This window comes from Acipenser ruthenus, chromosome 46, assembly GCF_902713425.1.
Source record: "Acipenser ruthenus chromosome 46, fAciRut3.2 maternal haplotype, whole genome shotgun sequence".
Taxonomy (NCBI): Eukaryota; Metazoa; Chordata; class Actinopteri; order Acipenseriformes; family Acipenseridae; genus Acipenser; species Acipenser ruthenus.
In genome coordinates this window covers 8,745,062-8,767,097 of record NC_081234.1, presented here as the reverse complement: position 1 = coordinate 8,767,097, position 22,036 = coordinate 8,745,062, and the positions used below count along the sequence as shown (strand labels likewise).

At 45.2% G+C, this 22,036-nt stretch overlaps 3 protein-coding genes across 5 annotated transcripts in view; 2 read left to right on the top strand and 1 right to left on the bottom strand.

The window, feature by feature from the left end:
* Positions 1-4,201, top strand: part of LOC117966426 (cell cycle and apoptosis regulator protein 2-like) — a 12,119-nt gene extending 7,918 nt beyond the window's left edge. The window contains exons 13-19 of the mRNA XM_059013576.1: positions 224-392; positions 757-830; positions 1,318-1,464; positions 1,952-2,078; positions 2,537-2,734; positions 3,004-3,209; positions 3,511-4,201. Of these exons, the coding sequence (XP_058869559.1) occupies positions 224-392; positions 757-830; positions 1,318-1,464; positions 1,952-2,078; positions 2,537-2,734; positions 3,004-3,209; positions 3,511-3,558 (969 nt within the window). The 3' untranslated portion in view covers positions 3,559-4,201. The remainder of the gene's footprint in view (positions 1-223; positions 393-756; positions 831-1,317; positions 1,465-1,951; positions 2,079-2,536; positions 2,735-3,003; positions 3,210-3,510) is intronic.
* A 1,210-nt stretch (positions 4,202-5,411) lies between these two features.
* LOC117397823 (lysoplasmalogenase-like protein TMEM86A) lies at positions 5,412-7,625 on the top strand. Of its 3 annotated transcripts, none has more exons than XM_034912576.2 (3): positions 5,412-5,546; positions 6,655-6,861; positions 7,084-7,625. In XM_034912576.2, exons 2-3 carry the CDS (start codon positions 6,660-6,662, stop codon positions 7,572-7,574), a joined length of 693 nt encoding a protein of 230 aa, XP_034768467.1. In that variant the 5' UTR covers positions 5,412-5,546; positions 6,655-6,659; the 3' UTR covers positions 7,575-7,625. The 3 variants fall into 3 exon arrangements, with proteins under 3 accessions (XP_034768467.1, XP_033852602.1, XP_058869755.1); XM_033996711.3 differs by having other exon boundaries at positions 5,413-5,546; positions 7,153-7,625; XM_059013772.1 differs by lacking the exon at positions 5,412-5,546 and adding an exon at positions 5,587-6,543.
* Positions 7,626-8,661: 1,036 nt separating this feature from the next.
* Positions 8,662-20,105, bottom strand: LOC117397718 (prolactin-releasing peptide receptor-like). Its single transcript, XM_059013760.1, has 4 exons — positions 19,810-20,105; positions 15,834-15,947; positions 13,399-13,917; positions 8,662-12,185 (listed from the first exon to the last, which is right to left on the bottom strand). The coding sequence occupies exons 3-4, from the start codon at positions 13,863-13,865 to the stop codon at positions 11,525-11,527; spliced, it is 1,128 nt and encodes a 375-aa protein (XP_058869743.1). The 5' UTR covers positions 13,866-13,917; positions 15,834-15,947; positions 19,810-20,105; the 3' UTR covers positions 8,662-11,524.
* Positions 20,106-22,036: the final 1,931 nt, after the last annotated feature.

The following is a 22,036-nucleotide window of genomic DNA, read 5'->3' as shown; positions in this document are numbered from 1 at the left end:
CCTGCGTAATTCCATATTTGACAGCTGTAAAGAATTAATTCAGGTGTTCTGAGAATCAGCAAAGGATTTGTAATCATTGGATGCATTTACTGGGGATGCTGTTTTGTGTCGATTTCCTATCCTGTGAGAGAGTCTGCATTTATCTTTCCAGTTTGTATTCTGCAGTGTTGAGAGTTATTGCTGTTATGTAAGGCCTTGATTATTGGGACTGTTCCCCCCCCCCCCCCCCCCCCCACCACAGCCAGTTGAGCCACAGAAAAAGGATGACGAGGAGGAGGGAGTGAGGAAGGAAGGGGCGGAGCCTCAGCGAGCGGAGGAGAGGAGGAAGATGAAGGAGGAAGTGCTGGAAGAGGACTGCCTGCTGCTGCAGGACGATGACAAAGATAATTTCGGTACAGTCTCTAGCTGTCGCAGTCCTGGCTTCCTTCCATTCAATCGTATGCGTTGCCATCGCTTTGTAGAAAGAGGCACACATTGTGCTAAACTTGTATTGTTAAACTGGCTCTTCCTGGGTCGTTTCCCACAGCAGTGTCCTCACGTTATTGGCTAAAAGCATGTCAGTCAAGAGGGGGGAAGCAGCTGGTTGGTTAATGATATATAAGCCATTAAAGGGGTGGGGACAGTTGTACCGTCCAGGGAATTGACCAAGCCAATGCAACGCTAATTGAAAGCATGGCTTCAGAATAGATTTCTTTAAAACTTCAATCTTAAACGATTAGGTAATGTTATCAGTGCTAATCCGAGCTGTGTCGGCAGGAGTCGTCCAAGAGGAGGGGGAGATGAATCCGGTCCTGTCTCGTCTTTCAGACCCCAGCTCCACCAAAGAGACGGTAAGAGAAACGTCTGGGACAAGCAGTCCAGTCCAGTCTGCTTCCAGGTAAAAGAACTGCTTTACTGATCTATACCGTGGATGTTGAGAAGGCTTTCTACAGCATGTTGGGTGTGGAACTGAGTTCACATACAAGAACATTTAACAAACAAGGGGAGGCCAGTTCAGCCCATCTGTGCACATCCGCTTCCTAAGCTGTTTGATCTCAAAACTTTAAGTCAGATCTTTAAAGGATCCAAGTGATTTCAGCCTAGGCGACCCATCCCGTGACGTCTCTGTGTGAGAACTGTAGCCTCCAGTCTGGGTTTCTGTGCCGTGGAAACATGGAAACTTTGTCAACTCCTTTAAGATTTTATAGACTTCAGTCGCGTCCCGTTCAAAACAGATGGATGATTTCCCGATGGGGATACAGTGGAAGCGGCTGGTCGCCCTTGTGCCTGCGTGCAGAAGAGTAACCCAGTCGTGGGACTGTGCTTCCTATCCCTTAGGACAAGGAGCCCTGCAGCTCGCTGGTGCTGTCCCGGGACATCCTCCTAGCCTTTGTCTACTTCGATCACAATTTCTGCGGCTTCCTCCTGGACAAGGACCTGGAGGAGATCGTGCTGTCGCTGGGGCTGCACCTCTCTCGGGCACAGGTGAGCATCACTGGGTTCTGACAGCCTCTCCCCTCCCGAACCCATCGCTGAGCCCCTCTCCCATTACAAACTCTACAGCCTTGCTCCAGATCCCCAGCGGTCTGGTCTTGGCTGTAACGTAGGCTACATTAGCCAGCGTCTTTACATTAGCGAGCTCCAGCACCATCTAGTGGACAGCTACAGAATGGCAGCTGCCTGTTACTTTAACTGAAGGAACTGCAGATCAACTTGTGTAAAATTGTGTAATAAGGGTCACTGAGAAAGACTGTAAACATTATGAAAGAGCAAGGGGTTGGATTTAAAAATGATGAAAATATCCTATGAAGCTCTTTTTAGGCGATACATGTGTTTTATATTATGAGATCTCTATTAGCTTCTAAAACCACTAGAGTGCTTGTGCTGGCCACATACGTTCAGTATAAGACATGTGAATTGTTTGAAGGGACGCTACAGTATGTGTTTTATCTGCTATGGCTGTTGTTGGCAGGTGACAGAGCTGGTGACAAAGGTGGTGTCCCAGAATGCGTGTCACTACCAGGGGCTGGCTGAGCGCTGGGAGGGGGACACAGAGCCACGGGACAGCAAGACCCTCGCCGCAGACCCCAAACTGCAAGGTGAGGACTGGCTTGTGATTGGATTATACAATAGCATTGAGTCCCCTTCTCTGAGCTGGGGCACAACACAGATACAGGATGTAAAAAAAAACAAAACAAAGAAACAAACTTTCTGTAAAATTAGCTGATGTATCTTGGCGATTTCCAGACACGCTGAAAGTCAGTTAGTCAGATCTACAAAACAAAGAGCAACATAATCTGAAGCAATCCCGGTCCTGGAGGGTGATTCCACTCCAGGTTTTACAGGTGCAATGAGATCATGAACTACTTCAGGGTCTGGATGGAGGTTTAATTGGCTGGAATGAAGACCAGTAGTGGATCTTTGGCCACCCCTGATCTAGCAGCACTCTGAATGATGGATGACATCATGTTGACATCACCTCTTTTTTTCTTCATTCACCCTGAGGAGGTGTTGGCCCAGTCCTCAGTTTTTCTATACTCTTTGAATGTGGTTTCAGGAAACGTCTCTCTGCTACCCCCCGTGTCTGTGAAGGGCAGCGGCCGGCAGTCTCAGCGGTCAGGGTCCGGGGGGTCTGAGATGGTCACTCACAACGGCGCGGCGGTGCACCTCGGAAACCTGCTGCAGAAACTGGAGCGTGTCGAGAGCACCCGGGTGCACCTGGAGGATAGGATCCGCAGTCTGGAGACCAGGCTGGGTAAGAGGGGGAGCCCCCATTCCAGGTTAATGTGAAATTAAGGGTCCCAATGATTCCGCATCAGCACCATCGCTGGGTACGACATCTGAAGGTGCATGTACTGTATGGTGCATCCATAGAGACAGTGTCACACTACCTTGAAATCATTTTTAACATCATATTACATGTTCCCTGTACATGCATATCTATAATTGTCGTTCATTGTGAATTCAGGGGGGTGGATGTGTCTGGCTGGTTTGCAGGGCTCTGACTGCGCTTGTGTTCCATAGGGGAGGCAGGGGAGCAGGTGTCTGTGGAGGAGGCGCAGAGGAAGAGGCTGGCCTCGGGGCTGGAGGCTGCACAGAAGAGCCTGGCCGAGGCGTTGGACAAGTTGAAGACGGAGGAGAAACGCAGCGCCTCTTACGAGAAGCTGCTGAAGGAAAGCAAGGGGAATATGGTTTCCGTCATTGAAAAGATGCAGAGCATTGTGAATAAGGTTAGAAATGAGTACTGTGATATTTATTAAACGTGTCTGCATCGTGGGAGCTCGCAAGTGTCACATTTGCATGTCTAGATATTTCTTGAGAACCGCTGGTACGATCGTGACAGAACTTGGTTTGACCAGTCCTTAGCATAAGGTGTATCTAGGTCTGATTGGTTGGGTTACTGAAGAGTGCCCCTCTTTGACCTTCAGTGACCCCTACTGGTCAGACGGAGACTGCAGCTTATCTTGGCGGTCTGAGAATAAATCTCTTCCTTTCCATAAACGCCTTTTCATCTTGTGTTTGTATTTGCAGACCTGCAGCGTGGTCGAAACCGGGAGCGATGCTTCGGACAAGGTTTGAAGACTGGCAAAGGCAGATCTACAGGGACACTGCTGTGCTGTGGAGCCCTGCCAGCCTGCCAGCAGTGCCATTCTGAGCCAGTTTACCTCCCCAGCACTGTCCCTGAGCAGCACAGCTACCTGCCTCTTGCACTGTAGACTTTTGCACCGTGCCATATCAACACACACGTGCAAGTGTGCAGGAAAGAGGCTGCAAGCTTGCCGTACTGAATCTCAAGAAGAATCACTGGGACCCGTTGAGAAACGGAGACCCCATAGACTGCGCTGCTGTGGTTTATTCTGTCTCCTAAACCACACGGCGCCACTGAAATGAGGAAATGACATTTTTTGTACGTTTTTAAATATGGCTTTGCGGCTGTGCCCCTTTAGAGTTTTGTTTGTTATTTGATTTCTATTTTATATTATTTTAATTTTTTTTTACAGATGTATGCAGGCTACCCCCTCGCTCCCAAATTTGACCATTCTTGCAGTTTTACTTGGATTTTTCTTTTCTGTAAAAAAAAATAAAAATATTTCGCGTATATTTTCACAAAGTATGTCACTTTCTATCTTACTTCAGGGATGTTAATTAAAAAAAAAAAAAAATAACGAACAGTGGATTATTTCACTAGAAGTTACTGTAATAAAGAAAACTTTTACCCATCGTTTTGCAGCATTGTGCTATTTTTCCTGCTGTGTGAACACTACATGCCTCAAATAACAGTGAATTGATTGGTCAAAATCGCTGTTGTGGCCAAAAACAACCCAGGCGTCCAGCAGCCAGACTTAGATTTTCACACCCATCTCGAGAAATGTTCATTGAATTACGAGGACACTTGGTCAGGACATTCTTTTAGCATGTGTTTTTGAGAGTGCCAGTCTGAGGATATTGGGAAGTGTCTTTAAGTAATTATTGCATACTGGTTTCCACTGTGTTGTTCTATATGCGGTCTAAATCCTATTGGATTTCCTGGGTAGCTGAAAGCATTTGACAAACTTGCAAATTCTCCCCGGTCACCCCAATGTGTACATGGGGCCCCAGCTTGAGATTTCTCCTCTCACAAGTAGTCTGCTTCCTGTGTTTCAACCAGTTGCCACTTATAAATACTTCTTTGTATTCTCACTGATGTCCGCTTTAGGATTTTGTGTGGCTATACAGATGAACCTGTTTTATATCACCTTGCTTCAGGTCGTACCCCGTTTTATCACGATTTTTCAAAGCACACTCGCCATGCAGCATAGCTTCTTTGAGAAATGACCTCTCTTAATATCATCTCACAAACCCGCTTGCTGTCAGGTTTTGTGAAGCCTGTCAAATGCTGCGTGGCCGGGCTTTACTAAGTAACCACAGGATAGAATTCAGTTCCAACGCAACTGATAACCAATAATCATCTCGGCTGATAAACTGACATTCTGTGCAGCCTGTCAAATGCTGCGTGGGCGGGACTTAGCGGGATACAGTTCAGCTACAAAACACCACATTATTTGTCTTTAACACAGTATAAAAGTATATAACAAGATGTTTAGATGAGGGTGGATTTTCATAACGTTTCTTTATCAGTATCGTGTGTGTGTGTGCTCAATGGGATCGCACAGGTTTTAAGCTAGTTTTCTGCACAGCTACAGTGAATCTCCCTTTTAGTCCTCCACTGTTCCTGTGCAGCAGCTGCGTTTTGTTCTAGTATTAAATAACACTTTTTTTTTTGTTTCTGATACCTCATTCTTTCCATCCTGTTATGTTTGTTTGAACAAGCCGTGCCTCCGCTCAGAAAGCTGAGAATGAAAAAAACAAAAAAAAATCTGACAAGCCAGTCCTTTCTCTCTGCCCTCCCTCCTACCCCCCCCCCTCCCCCTCGTTCACTTCCTACAGAAAAACCAAACAGGAAAGAATTTGCAGCTTTGAAAGGGAGGGAGGAACAGAAACAGGGAAGCACTTCTGTGTGAGACAGCGAAGCGGACTCCTCTGGTTCATCAGATAAACAATCTTCACTCTTTTAACACACCAAGCAGGTAACCGACATCTTATTAACCCGACGAGGCAACAGTACGAACTGCTACAGGAAATGTGCTAGTAATAACTTTATTCAAGACTAGCTTTTAGGCATTTCGCAGGTCCCTAGTAGCATTGCTGCATATTCTACCATTGTAGATAGGAAGCTGTGTTTGTTACCTAGTTCTGTATATTACTGTTTGTACATGTTTTAACCCTTTGCAAATCCAGCAAACGATACACTGGTCTTGAGTATTTAACACCTGCTGTCTGTCGTACGTATTTGAAAGTTATACAGAATACAAGTAAATAATGTGTTTTATTGCACGAGAGGTCTGTCATTAAAGAAGCAAGTAGAGATTTGACAGGTAAGACTTGTCGCTTCCACAGGTGTACTTGCTGACTCTGTGTAAAACTTGTTGAATTTTGCATGATTTTACTGTGCATTAATCCTACCGTACAATGGTTTGCCATCGATGTACCATTCTATCACGTAGCTTTGGCAATGCTTTGTTACACGTTGCTGTGCTTTCGCAATGGTAGGCTGTAACTTCTACAAGAGTCGGACTGAAATTGAGATAATGAGGGCACTGTTATCCTAATAGCTGAGTAACAAAACCAACGGCACGTGTGATGAAGATAAACTGATGCATCGGGCAGTTTTAGCTGATACACCAGGGCAATGATCTTGATCATGTTCTTTCTTATTTGGCCATTCTTTAAGGTTAGTATCCCAATCCTAACGATTCTTTTGAGCTTTTTGTGACATTCCAGAACATTTTAAAGCATGGAGAAGCCTGCTCACCCCGGGTGTGGATTCCATGTTTACGCCCCCTCATCGCTTGATTGGTCAGTGTTGTGACGTACTTCCACCCATCCCGCTTTGGGAAAGGGTCCGAAAAAAAATTCAGGGGCAGCTCGGACTGGCAGCCAATGCGGGTTGGCTAAATTAACATGGAAACGCAGTATCAGGGGCAGCAGGGGTTCAGCCCGGGTTGAGGGGAGCATGGAAACAAGGTATTAGATTAAAGTGTATGGTGAGTTTCTGATCTCCACAATTCTCTACCAGTCGTGCACAAAAGCTGATGGATTCAGGCACTAAGACGAGTCTCCATTTCTCTCCCACAGAGGCGATGGGCTCCGTCTCGTATCTCCTGCGAGGGGCCAAATGGGGCAGCATGCTGTCCAAGTGCCTCCCTGTCTTCCTGTGCTGTGTGTACCTGCTGTACCGCACCTCCCACCAGCGGGGGCGCTACCACAAATTCATCCTGGCTGGACTGCTGCTCTCCAGTCTAGGAGACGCCTGCCTGATTTACTCTCATCTCTTTATTGTGGGTATGTCTGACTTGCTGGTTTCTTCTCTCTCTCTCTCTCTCTCTCTCTCTCTCTCTCTCTCTCTCTCTCTCTCTCTCTCTCTCTCTCTCTCTCTCTCTCTCTCTCTCTCTCTCTCTCTCTCTCTCTCTCTCTCTCTCTCTGTGAATTATACTGGTGTGGTAACTCTTATGAATCAATGCTCTTTGTACTTGTATATTGAGAATAAAGTAGTGTATGACACAGTCATAGGATCGCAGGCGCCTTGCCGGACATCCCCCCCCTCCTCAATGGCTCGCTCTGGATTTCTCACAGGAATGGCGTTCTTTGCTGTGGCTCACATCTCCTATATCTGTGCGTTCGGCTGGTCTCCGCTCAATCCTTTCCCGCTGGCTGTCATCCTGCCCGTGGAAGGCTTGATCTTCTTCACCGTTCTACTGCCAGAGCTGCCCGGGCTGCTGGTCTACCTGATTCCCCTCTACATACTGCTGCTGGGCACCATGGTGTGGCGCTCCCTGGTTGTGCCACTGCCCAGGGATGCGTGGTTGTTTGCTGCCACGGGGGGCGTGTCCTTTATGGTGTCCGACACGGCCCTGGCTATTGACAAGTTCTGCACTCCACTGCCCTACGCAGAGGCCGTGATAATGGGGACTTACTACCTCGCCCAAATCCTGCTCACTCTGTCCGCCACCGATGGGACAGAGCAACACAGGGAGCCCAGAAAGAAAAAACACTAATGGCCGTTTTTTGGTTATGTCAAATAAAAAATTTCAACAGACATAAAAGAATTTTGACTGCAGTGGTTTTTTTTTTGGCTTTGTGCGATTCAAATTCATGAAAGAACAAACTACAGCTATATACAGTATATATATATATATATATATATATATATATATATATATATATATATATATATATATATATATATAGATATATATGGGCTGCAGTGAGTTACATAAAAATAATACCATCTAGGGTTTTTGTGACATCATAAACTACGAGACCATTCGGTCGAGTACTGTAGTTTGTAAACTGTCACAGAAACCCAAGATGGAATTATTTTCATTTAACTCGCTGAAGCCCATCTATTATTTTTTATAATATACTGAGCATTATAAAATTTGAGCATCAAAAGAAACGTATCATTTATATTTGGATAAAATTCACTAGATGTGATCGAAAAATGACAAATTCTGTTTTAGGGCAGGTGCAGTGACTTTTTATTGTGCTGATTAGCAATTGACATCACGAAGATGCTGCAGAATGATCTGTCGATCCCGGGCAGATGTTGTGACTCTTGGTCTCCCAGTTGGTGGCTCTGTCACTGACAGAGTGTGTCTGGTTTTACCGTCTCGCCAGGTTTGAAATCGCTGGCTGTGAGCACCCAAGACGGCGAGCCGCAGCACGCTGCCCTAGTCCAGCCACGAAGGGGATGCTCTCTTGACAGACGTGGCATGTTGGTTTTTTTTCTGTGATTTTCTTTAGTGCTTTTATTCAAGCTTGCAATTCAGCAGATCAACTGTCTCACTAATTAGGTGATTAAGTGCATATGCTTCAGTCACAGTCACTCAAGCATGTCGTGGTCAAGGATGAATGATCGAGTGATTAAAAAGAAACCAAAAACATTTCGTCAATGTCCATCATTTATATACCTTACTTTTTTTCAAAAATAAATGTGTTATAATAGTGATTAGTTTCTTTTGATGCTCAGTATACATGGATATTAGTATCTGTAATAAAAAAAGGACAATAAACGGGTGTTAGGTTCAAATTGCAAGTTAATTTAATTCATAATAGTAATATAAATGAAGTCGAGTGATTGAAAACGAGACATTTTGTGTTTGAAAGTGGTCTCGGGGTGCACAGGAGACAAATATGGGGTCAAGTATAATCTTCTAGACAAATATGCCATTTTGACGTCACTACTGCAAATATAGGATGCAAATATAGCCTTCATCCACACATTTATAGAAATTCTTAGGAATTCTGGCATGTGATTGGTTAAAACCTCATCACATGACCAAACAAAAATCCAACGCTGTTAATGGTCAATAGTTGTGTTTTATTTTTTTTTATTTTTTTTTACAAACTCTCTCAAATGACTTTGTCACCATGAGCGTCTTTACTCTCTTCACACAACAAAGCAAAATGAATGACAAAATATACTACAAACCAAAGATCCTGCAAACACTAAAACTGTCATAAAACCTGCGCTGGTTTTACTGCATAAGATCCTTGATCCAGTGAACATGCGAAGGCAGGGCAGCTTCCAAGCACACAGAATCACACATGGTTGAAAAGTCCCAAGGTATTGGACTTCATCCCAGACAGGGGAGGATGTCCTTAGACGCAACACCAATGGGACAGTATCAAGGGACGGCTGAAAGATCCGGGACAGGGTCTCAGAAATAGGTCGGTCTGTGTTTTAACTATTTTTAGTTCGGCACTATAAAGCCCGAGTGCCTCGGGAGTTGGCGTTATTGAGGATGATTGCGGCGCGCTCTCTGGAGTTTTGAAGAGCTGAAAGGCACTGGTAATTACAGCGAGTTCAGATACCTTTATTTTTTGATAATTACACAGCCCACTTCTCAATCAAGTGGCGCTGGGGCTTCTGCGCGGAGAGGAGACGTCATTCACTGCAATTATGGACTCTTATCAAGAGAAGTCATTTATTGCAATCCGTAACCTCTGGCTTATAATGGATTCTGCATTATGCCAAATGACATGCATTGCTAGTGAATCAGAGTGCAAAAATACATTACGAGTGTCTAAGCCCTTCTGCCACTTCAGCTTTTATCCAAATTGGTAACCATTTTTTTAATGAAGTCATGGGCCCGGTTGAGCCCGGCCGCCTGTATCCGAGGGCAACGGCAAACAAAGAATCTGATGTCACGTTTGCATCTTCCGTCGGACTTGAGAGCCGTTTGAAATCAGACTGGTGCGTTTCCATCAGCAGCAGATCTGAGATCAAACCCATTTCAATGGGGACTCTGTCTGGCAGCCCCAGTTAGGGTTGCAGGCTGGCAAAACACGCTCCCTTCCCCATGCTGATTTAGTTGCCTAATGATTTGTCTTTTGTGTAATGTCTGGCTGCAGGTAGAACCGGCTGCAGCCCCAGGTTGATACTGGGAACGAGATGGGATTGAGAGACAGGTTTTAAAGCAGCAGGTTTATTTTAGAAATTAAACAAAAATACATTCCTATACAATACATATAGCTGTTCATTTTCAGAGTAGAAGTGTTGCCTTGCTCTTGGCCTATATCTAAAACCAGAATTCCCAAAGTCAAGCAGACAAACATTTCAGTTAGTAAAGCAGTCTGAAAACAGCCCTGGCCAAAACATCTGCCAGGGATAGAAATAAGACTCCTGTTGCACAGCAGTGTCACCCATTCCAGGTTTCAGTACCAGCTTGATTAGCCCACAGTGTGTCTAGGTAACAAGCTCAGGTGTGTCTGATTAAACTCGCAGTGAAACCAGGAATGGATCAAACTGCTCTGCAACGGGAGTCTTATTTCCATCCCTGTTTGTCTACTTGACTTGAATCCTAGTTTTACCTTTTAAAAGTTTTAAAATCACATGGAACCCGGATTATGACTCCAACACAGAATTGTTAACTGACATTATTTTCGCAAAGGCTCGCTAATCGAGCTTTCAGTGAACCTCAGATGAGTTTCAGAATCAGTTCACATCACAACATGAAACTGTCAGTCTGTCATACAATGAATACCAGAGAAAGTACGCTGTCAACTTGATCAGAGACGGCTGCCGCCGAACATAAGCCATTCCATTTCAATTAAAAAAAAAAAAAAAAAAAACCCATCTGTTTCTGTAGATTCTGTGGTGGTTTAAACGTTTCAAGGATCTCGCACTCAGAATGGCAATGACAGTCTTGAAGCGTAGTTGCTGCCAATAGCTTCTAAAGGGGATGCGACTTCAAAAAGTCTCCCCTTGTCACAACACAGACATCCAGCCACACAATTCATAAGACCTGCAATAGCTCTAAAGCGAAAGGCTTTTCTACATTGCTGACACTGACTATCCTCCATCTCAACATATCTCCTGCGCCTCATATAATGTATACTTCTCCCTCTCCTCCTCGTCCCGTGACACTGACAGTGTTTTGGATGACCCAGATTAGTCTCCTTCTCTATACAGATCCAACAGTCCTTGCCTCTCTCATGCAAGACCTCTCCACTCATCATCACAGCTCCTGGATCTCATGAGCTCTCTCTCTCGCTACTCCCCTCCCTGGCCTCCATTCTAGTTCCTGGCTGAGGATGACCCTGAGTAGGTCTGAAGCTCCACACTCTGAGCTCTCCCTCTCTGAACTTCTCTCTCCCCTCATCCTCACACGCAGCGGTACTTGTGGAGGACAACCTGGCATCAACATGGCCTTCCCCTCCATCATCACAGCACGACACTGATTGCCAAGAGCTTGTTATTGGGGAGGCCTCAATTGCCCAACGCTATCTTAGTCCCCGATTTCAATGGGACCTCTTCGCAAGGCAGATCTTAATTCCTACCCAGCCGCAGACTCTCCACATCTGCACCCTCTCTCCCCTGGTCCTCATAGCCATTACTGGAGAAGACAAACCTGACTGGCTCTGAAGATCTCCACCCAGACTCTCTCTCTCCCTCTCTCCCTCTCTCCCAGCCCTCTCTAGCTTCACCGGACCCTCTTCCTCCTCACAGCATGACGCTGACGGCCACGGAGTTGCTGTGAGGGAGAACGACCCCCCCGTGGCAGCTGCAGCGTCTCCGCCAGGCGAACATCTTGCGCAGCTCCGCACGGAAGCGGTCGTGCAGCCAGGCGTACAAGAAGGGGTTGCAGCAGGCGGAGCTCATGGCGCACCAATGGCACAGCAACTGGATGAGCAGGAAATAGCGCTTATCGATGAGGTTGATGTCAATGTCCCGGAGCACGTTGAACACATGGATGGGAAGCCAGCAGATCCCGAAGGCGGACACCACCAGCACCACCAGCCGGAAGATCTTCCGGATCTTGCGCTCCCGCTGGGACTCGGAAGCCCGGTTGCGGGAGGGCTGGCCCGGGGTCACACGGCTGCGCAGCTTGACGGAGATGCACAGGTAGGAGAGCGACAGGGCAGACAGGGGAAGGATGTAGGTCATGACCAGCGTGCTGTAGGCGTAGGCCAGGTGCTCCTGCTCCTGCCCCATCCAGAACTCCTCGCAGATGGTGAAGCCCTCCTCCTGGAACTCCACGTGGTAGGTGTGCGCGACTGCCGGCGCAACCAAGGCGCAGGACAGCAGCCAGATGCCCACCAGCACGTAGGCACAAGCGGGCACTGAGAGCCGTTTCTTCAGAGGGTGCACCGTGGCGTGGTACCTGAGGAGGGAGGCACCGGAGATTAGCTCTGTGACCGACACACAGACTCATTGAACTGGAGCTAAGCTTATTGGTATACTCAGACAATGGATAATAAAATAAAAAGGTTAATGATTACCATAAATGATATGCATTTATTTCATATTATACAATACTATACTCAGATCCCCAGTACAGCACTGAGTTCTCTACACTAGACTGTATTGAATTAGCTGGCTCTCAGATCCCCAGTACAGCACTGAGTTCTCTATACTAGACTGTATTGAATTAGCTGGCTCTCAGACCCCCAGTACAGCACTGAGTTCTCTATACTAGACTGTATTGAATTAGCTGGCTCTCAGATCCCCAGTACAGCACTGAGTTCTCTATACTAGACTGTATTGAATTAGCTGGCTCTCAGATCCCCAGTACAGCACGGAGTTCTCTATACTAGACTGTATTGAATTAGCTGGCTCTCAGATCCCCAGTACAGCACTGAGTTCTCTATACTAGACTGTATTGAATTAGCTGGCTCTCAGATCCCCAGTACAGCACTGAGTTCTCTATACTAGATTGTATTGAATTAGCTGGCTCTCAGATCCCCAGTACAGCACTGAGTTCTCTATACTAGACTGTATTGAATTAGCTGGCTCTCAGATCTCCAGTACAGCACTGAGTTCTCTATACTAGACTGTATTGAATTAGCTGGCTCTCAGATCCCCAGTACAGCACTGAGTTCTCTATACTAGACTGTATTGAATTAGCTTTTTGCACTTTTCAGAATGTTTTCTCAGGGTGCAAAATCTAAGTGAGGATCATTTAATCGTTAATCGCACACAACATTGTAACATTATTATTATTATTATTATTATTATTATTATTATTATTATTATTATTATTATTATTATTATTAATATTAATAATAATGAGTCATTTAGCAGCCACTTTTATCCAAAGTGACTTATAGAGACGAGGGGGTGAACTACTGCTGCAGCACAGTCACTTCCAATAGGACCTCGTTTGTTTTACGTCTCATCCGAAGGACGGAGCACAAGGAGGTTGAGTGACTTGCTCAGGGTCACACACAGTGGAGTCAGTGGCTGAGCCGGGATTGAACTGGGAACCTTGTGGTATCATTAAAGCCCCTTAGCCACTGGACCACCGAGCCTCCATGGGCAGATCGACCATGTGACACTGCCCCACCCCTCTCTCCCCCTGCTGATAACATCCTTACCGGTCCACGGCGATGGCGGTCAGCGTGAACACAGACACGTAGACCGTGACAGGCTGAATGAGGAACACCAGGTAGCACATGAAGCGGCCGAAGACCCAGCCGCGGGGGTTGAAGGCGTAGGCGAGGGTGAAGGGCACGCAGGTGGCGCACATGAGCATGTCGGAGAACGCCAGGTTCCCGATGAAGAAGTTGGTGACGTTGTGCATCTTCCGAGTGCGGCAGATGATGTAGAGCAGGAGGTAATTCCCGAAGACCCCGACCAGCACCACCAGCGCGTAGCAAGGGATGATGAGCGGCTTGAAGGACTGCAGCAGCTCCACCCCCGCGAACTGGGAGCTGGAGTTGGAGCTGGAGGCGTTGCGCAGCTCGGAGACCCCCGCCGGGTTGGCAGAGTAGCTCCCGTTGGGGTGAGGAGTGGACACGGTCCAGCCCGGCCCCCAGCCACTGCCGCTGCCACTGTCTTCCATCACGGGAGGGGAAGGGTTAAATGACAGCTGGCAGGTGATACGTCAGTGGCTGCTGTAAAAAAAAAAAAAAATCAAATAGCAATTATAATACATCAAATGAAGCCTTTCATGCATGAAATATTCAATATAGCTGATCGTTTTAGACGCATAATACATATGCATATTTTCATTAACTTTTTTTTGCCCATTGCTTTATACAGAGGAAAGAACTGGCATCCGGCTGAAATGAGGCTGTCGTGCATTTGCGTCTTCCATATGTCCCAGTATAAAGACCAGAATTATTATTATATATATATATATATTTTAATCCGTCCCCATATGAGGTCGCCATGCATGAGAAGGTTAACTATGTTTATATAGAATTGATATCAATATTTTGAGCTTTAAGGATTATTTTGTTAAAGGCCCTTTTTTAAAGCCTCTTTCTGATAATGTGGGCCCTTACATGCATTTTAGGAAGGTTTTTTTTAATAAAGGGTCTCATAATAAACCTCTTATAGTAGTTAAGCAAATTACTCAATAAAGGCAAACTTGATTTAATTAATCACTTTTTTTTTTCATTTAGTAGTCGCCAATTGATTTTTTTACCCCGTTTTTCAACCAATTTGAAATAGCCGGGAGCGGAGGAGACGAACACACGCTGTCCTCCAAAGCGTGCGCCGTCAGCCGACCGCTTCTTTTCACTCTGCAGTCCAGCCGCGCAGCCTCAGAGCTACAGCAGATTACAGGCAAGCCCGTAGACGCCCGGCCAGACCACAGGGGTCGCTGGTGCGCGGTGACCAGAGGACACCCTGGCCGACCTAAACCCCTCCCCACCCGTGCGACGCTCGGCCAGTTGTGCGCCGCCCCTTGGGAGCTCTCCTCCAAGGTCGGCAGTGAAATAGACTGGACTCGAACCGGCGACATCCAGGCTATATTGCCCGCGGAGCAATTAATCACATTTTTAGTTCTAGTTTATTTTTTTTAAATATATAAAAATAGATTTCTTATTAAAATATTCCTTAAAACAATCCTGAAGTTTTTGTGAATGCAGCCCGTTGACTGTTACATTGAAGAGGGTTAGAATAAAACTGAGCTTTAAAACACCAAGAAAGAGACAAACTTCTATTTGAATGACATTAAGTTTCGAGAAAGTGAAACTGGTGGTTATATTAGAATTTGTTTTGTGCAGCTACTGCCTCAGAGCCAGTAACGCTGTACTGACAGTAAGAACGACCCTAATAACGAGCCCAGGATTAATGCTCTGATGTATTTAACATCCGCCTTAATAAAAGACTGCGCACTGATAATACAGCCTTGTTAAGGAGAGTTTTTAAAAGACATTTTGATTAATTAAAGGGAGCTGCTTCAGTTTGATTAGGAGTTTGAAGCTGTGTATTCAGAACACGCATGCCCATTTGCTATTGCGGATCAAATCACAGAAGAACACAGACAGTATACAGTGAGATGTATGCTGTTGAAGCTATAAGGACAGAAATCACTACAAGAATATTATGTCCATCTTCACTCACTCACTGTTTTTTTTTTTTAATATAAACACTGTCTATATTAAATGTACAAAAATCAATTGCAGTACATTATAGTCTCCCCGGCTATACCCAGCCTTTACGTACCGTGCAAACAGTAAACATAAAAACACACACATTGAGCTCTAATATTGATCTGAATGCACAAAAAAACGTTATAGCCAATTATTAAAATAGTGAGTTTGCAGTTTCAATTACTTGTCCTGTTTCTTGATTGATAGATAGATAGGTAGATAGATAGATAGATAGATAGATAGATAGATAGATAGATAGATAGATAGATAGATAGATAGATAGATAGATAGATAGATAGATAGATAGAGATAGATAGATAGATAGATAGATAGATAGATAGATAGATAGATAGATAGATAGATAGATAGATATTTTCCCTTGCACGACTAAAACGGCATGCAAAACTGTCACTGTGTTAGTAACTGACCTGCAATTTCCAGTGTCCGCAGTTGCACCCAGTATGAGATGCGTTGCCGGAGTCTTCTTGCACCCAGTTCTAGTGGTTGAGGTTGCCAGTGTCTGATCCGAGCGCCTCAGAAAACTTAGAGAGAGAGAGAGAGAGAGAGAGAGAGAGGGAGAGAGAGAGAAAGAGAGAGGGAGGGGGGGAGAGAGAGAGAGAATGAATGAATTTGCTTGCTTGCTTGTTCAGTGATGTATTTTTTTTATAATATTATTTTGTATGAAATGAAATATGGCACAGAACGCTAACAGCCAGCAACAAACGTTCAGGAGACAAATGGAAGAAAAGGAGACTCCTAAAATTAAGGATTAATAATAATAATAATAATAATAATAATTATAATAATAATAATAATAATAATAATAATAATAATAATACAGTAATTTAACTTATTATATTCTGTTTCATATTCACGCTGCTTTTATTACAAAACAAAGGAGATCTGGGTGTATTTCGTTATAATTTAATTTTTTTCGTTTTTTTTTTTTTTTTTTTTTTTTTTTAAAGAGTGAAATTACAGATCATACTTCGGTCAATTGGAGCACACACAATGTAATTGCAAAATGCACCATGATGCAAAGATAATTCTTGCATACAAACTTAAATAACTTGCGCGTTGCATGCAAGCGGGCCATCATTAAGTGGCTGTATCCTAATTACACGCAATCCGATGTTACTGTTAAATAAATATTCTATAGAGTTCGCCGTGTCTTATACTGCATTGAACAAAGTACAATGTGAGCGCTCAGATCGCCACACTATACCATAACTCTCACATCTCACGTTTGTCTGTCTAGTCCCCTCCTCGTGTTTATCTCAAAAAGCTTTTGGAGAGCAGCCTCTCCGAATCAGACAAGTACTCCAGGAACGCTCCGGCCACTGCAGGCAGGATGATTCAAATCTATTTTCAAAACTAAAAGCATTATATTGCGTGACATGAGCACAGGGTAGGATGACAAGTGGCTCTTCAACGAGCCTCGTACAGCAAATGCAATGCAGATGAGCGGGTCCTGAAATGGAGCTCGGAGAGCCGGGAGACTCAGCACAGCACCTGGAGCTCAGCGCAATATGCAGCCACAGACATGTGCGATTCTGTTCACTTTACAGTCACTTCCTTCTGGTTGGAAAACGATTATATTCTGTTACCGAGTGCATTGAGGATTTGAAACGTGTAGCCCCCTTGAAACCTGGCTGGACTCTGTTTGCGGAACCACAGCCGTATAGTACTGTACAGTGTAATCTTTGTCTATCCTCGTAAAGGCAAGGCAGCGTGGTGCGCAGGGCGAGTCACACATTTAGGGGAGCGCAGGTATCTGGCGGCCCCAAGTTGACGAATGGAGCATTGGCTCTGGCGCTCCTGTGGATCTGGGAATCAAAAATCGGCAGGGACTGTTTCTCCTCATCGCACTACAGCGCCACCTACTAGCCAGCCGCCCAGTGAGCTCGGGCAGACGCCTGCAAGGCTGTCTTTTCTCTTCACAAGGCAGGTTGTGAGGGGGTGAGGGGGTAGGCGGGTGCAAGGATCACCCACCCACCTAGAACACCACTCGTTATCTCCCGGCCTCTGAATAGAAGTAATTAGCAATGTAAGGATTCTAATTGCCTCTAATTGATGTGCAGAACGTCACACATTACTGATTCATTGTGATCCAAATCATTTAATAGAACCAGCCGTCAAATTAATTCCACTTTCATTTTTACTTAAAAAATTATTCTTCCTCACTTATTTTTGTTTTCTATGCGACTTTCTTTCTTTCCTTTTTTCCCCCCTTCCATATAATACTAGGGCAGCAGTGTGGAGTAGTGGTTAGGGCTCTGGACTCTTGACCAGAGGGTCGTGGGTTCAATCCCAGGTGGGGGACACTGCTGCTGTACCCTTGAGCAAGGTACTTTACCTAGATTGCTCCAGTAAAAACCCAACTGTATAAATGGGGAATTGTATGTAAAAATAATGTGATATCTTGTAACAATTGTAAGTCGCCTTGGATAAGGGCGTCTGCTAAGAAATAAATAATAATAATAATACCTCCATGCCTACGTGATCAAACTGCCCATAACTTGTGTACATTAGAGCCGACACAGGCAATGTCTTTCAGTTAGAGCGCACCTCGGCATAGAAAAAACACATCCAAAACACAGAGAGCTCACATTATAAACCCTCATATGACTATCAGCAAGGACTCACTCACAGTGCAAAGCAATTGTGGTGTATTACACTCAGGGGCAACGACAGGACAAGGGCAGCTGCAATTCAATGACGCTGCCATTGGCAGACTGGTAACGCAGCATGCCAGCTACACCCTTCCCAATTGATCTTCAGTGGCAACGCAGGCAGACAGAGGCCCTGCAATGACAAAGCAATGGCTCTGTATATCTAAGGACAATGGGATGAGGCTGCCATTGTTAGAAAAGTACCACAGTGCTCCTTCACAAATGATCTTCAACGGCAATGCAGAACGACAGAGGTGCTAGAATGGCAGTGCAATTGTTCAGGTTCTGTAGAGAAAGCGTGTGTGTGTGTTTGTGTTAATGTGTTATGCATGGGGGTCACAGCCAGGCCCTTTATTTTGTGCCGTGCTCAGTAAAGTGATGTAGGCTGTGCAGGTAATTAAAACACTTTCTTCTCTTAGACTGATGCTCCATTTGTGACCATGGTGATAGGATACAGCCCCTGCCTCTGTGCATTAGACAGCACTGCGCTGCTACCCTGGAAATCAGCACAGAAAAATAAAAAACAAGAGACAGTAAAAGACCTGTTTTATAAAATTATGCAGATATTGAACCTGTAAAAAAAATAATAAACTCATCCCAAAAGCAGTATAACTGCAATGGTTCTGTATTCTACAAAGTAAAAATGTTCTCTCACCTAACTGTGCTGCGCCCTGCTCCCCTGTGCTGTCCCTTATTATTTATTTCTTAGCAGATGCCCTTATCCAGGGCGACTTACAATTGTTACAAGATATCACATTATTTTTACATACAATTCCCCATTTATACAGTTGGGTTTTTACTGGAGCAATGTAGGTAAAGTACCTTGCTCAAGGGTACAGCAGCAGTGTCCCCTCACCAGGGATTGAACCCACGACCCTCCGCTCAAGAGTCCAGAGCCCTAAACACTACTCCACACTGCTGTCCCTTGCTGTCTCTTACTGGCCCCTGCTCCCCTGTGCTGTCCCCTGCTCCCCTGTGCTGACTCTTACTGTCCCCTGCTCCCCTGTGCTGTCCGCTGCTCCCCTGTGCTGTCCTCTGTCCCCTGCGCTGTCCCTTACTGTCTCCTGTGCTGTCCGCTGCTCCTCTGTGCTGTCCCTTACTGTCCCTTACTGTCCCCTGTGCTTCACTGTGTGATTGCTACGGTATGCTGGCCTAAACTTCTAGAAGGGTCTGTTCTGCACTCCAGTTGGTTAATTTCCGGACCCTCTCAGGATGCTAGATGCAGCTGTCGAATGAGAGCTTTCTTCTTAACAGGCAGCTCAGATCAAAGCCCCCTTTACTCATCAGACTGGGCTGAAGTCAATGGCTTGAAATTGTTTCCTTTTAGACCACCGAGTGAAAAGCAATGAAAACAGCCTTGCCTGCCTCTGATTGATCTATTTGTGCTCAAGAGCTCACTGTGTCGTGACAGGCCTTTGAAAATGTTACTTATGACGTCTTTACCATGCTTCTCTTTGCCTTACCTCTTCCCCTCTGTGCTTTATACTCTGCTCCCCTGTGCTGTACCCTGATCTTCTGACCTCTAACACGGTTATATAGGTGACAAAATATAATCCGAGGATGAAGCCAGTGGACTGGCAGGGGGTCGCATTACAAACTGCTGTTTTTAATTACGCACCTCCGAGTCACCTCTCTGATCGGACGCCTGGTTTCGCATTACTTTGCACCTCGCTGGAGATGCCAGATTGCCTAGATAACATATGTGCAAACTCATTTTTAAATTTCAAATTACCATAATTCACAACAACGCCAGCGAGCTGGAAACAAACCATGATAAAACACCGGAGATGGAATTCAGGGGCGCTGAATTGCCAGTGTCGCTCTTCTCTTTTCACGCAGTGTCTCGCATTCTGGAGCTCCGTCGTTCTGTTCCAAACCAGGACTTTGTTGGTATCAGGTCCTTAACTAATTGATTGAGCACCTGGGTTTAATTAAACAATCAAAAAGAGCAAGCTGCTGCAGAATACATTGTATGCCGCAGCAAAAGCAGAGCAAAATGTAATAAAGCACAGTGAAAGCATGATGCAGCAAATTTTAAAATGCGTCAAACCCTGGGAAAAGCAGGGGGAAATTGGAATCTTTTGTAAGTGTTGCATGCATTTATTTTTTTATCTCCCACTGTTAGGGTGTAAACTTTCCAAACCATGCTATCCATTGAACACAGCCTAATGCAAATATGTTACCCTCTTTCCCCTTAATGAGATCAGACCTTCCAAATTAGGAAAGAGAGAGTCTCTAATTACACTGCAGAGTCTTTTAAATAAAAGGAGCAGCCCCCCAAAAATAATGAATTAAAACTGTCAGAACGAAGCTCAGTGGCCAGCTGCTGCAGCTTAGCTAGTGAACAGAGGAGCCTCGCTGGGGTTTCTACAGCATGGAGGACATTGTTGTGAAAATGTCACAAACAGCCAACAGGAGGCTCTGATGCAGTACAATCACAAGCCTCGTCGATAGTGCTAGTGGGTTCATGCACTGGTTTCAACCTTTCATCGATGGGGGCTTATCTAGGTAGATATTTGGGTTAATGTTACTGCACTAGACTGGCCTTACCTTCCTCTGGAGGCCTGGGTTCCAATCTGGGGGGCTACGTGGTGCTAAGTCGTCTTATTTCCACCTCTGATCTGTACCAATTTCTCAGCTATCAGCAGTGCAAGGAGTCCAGGATAGATTCCAATCAGTCATCCAGCATTTCTCTCTTTTTTTCCCAATTTACTTTCTTACACCGGTCCTACCAATTCACACGGAAACATGACGGTAGTGTCAGTTCCTCCTAACCTCGTTCTCTCTTCTGTTGGGCTCTTCGCAAAATCACCCTTTGAAATTCATTCCCAGGCCCACAGCATGAGGCTATAAAAAGCAACCGAATGGATAGAATCACAAAAAAAAGCCAAATGCAATATTATATATAAAGTCACGATCCATTGAAAACAATAGCGGTTCTGAGCTTCTCTTTGTGCACAGTGGCTATTGATATTCATCCTGCTGCTTTTGTTCCCCCGTATGGATGTCTGTGTTTAACATGGTGTTTCAGAGTTTAAGAATTATAATGCAGAAAGTCCACCGCTTATGGTTACGAGAGCACGTGCCTTGCTTCCTGTTCGAGATCGGAGCTCAGGGATTGCAATAAGACTCCCATTGCATAGCAGCTCAAGCCACTTCTGGTTTTACTATGAGTTTAATCAGACACCCCTGAGCTTGTTACTAATACACTGGGGCTGATCAAGCTGGTAGTAAAACCTGGAATGGGTGAGACTGCTATGCAACAGGAGTCTTATTTCCATCTCCGAGAGCTGATCATCTCTGCTTCTTGTTTAACGTATAGCATCGTACAGAGATTCACGGTCAAATAAATTGTGAACGGCCGCGCTGTTAAACTACAAAAGCACCTGTGAAACTTTAACTGGTGGCCAATGCAAAGTGTCTGATGTTGTAATATGCAGCAGAAGACTACACCACATAGGCGGTTGTGTTATAGAATACTGCAAGAGGAGGGGAAGCAATCGTTGAAATAAACTCTCATTACTATACAACGGAACATATCGAGTCCTGTCAATAGTGCACCTATTCATTCCGTTTACTGTTCTGCGATTCCATTCTGGCCATTAGGTTTATACACTTGTATGAGAAGGCTCAGTTCCATGGAGTGACATGTTGTGTCTAATCGATACTTTGCAGGGACCCAACCCTTCCCTAACCCTACACACACACACACACACAAAGGAAATAGCTTGTTAAAGCTGCCAATTACCATTATCCATCCGCCACACACAGTCTCCCTCTCTCATCTGAGGCAATTAGGACCAGGTAGCATTGCAATGTCAGATATGTTTTCTTTCAATGGAAGCCTAATTACTGCAGGGGTTTGGAAAGACAGCGAGAGAGAGAGAGAGTAGGAGGGAGGCAAGGAGCAAGAGATGTGGTGTGTGGGAGAAGGGAGAGAGGAGAATTAGGGGGGGCAG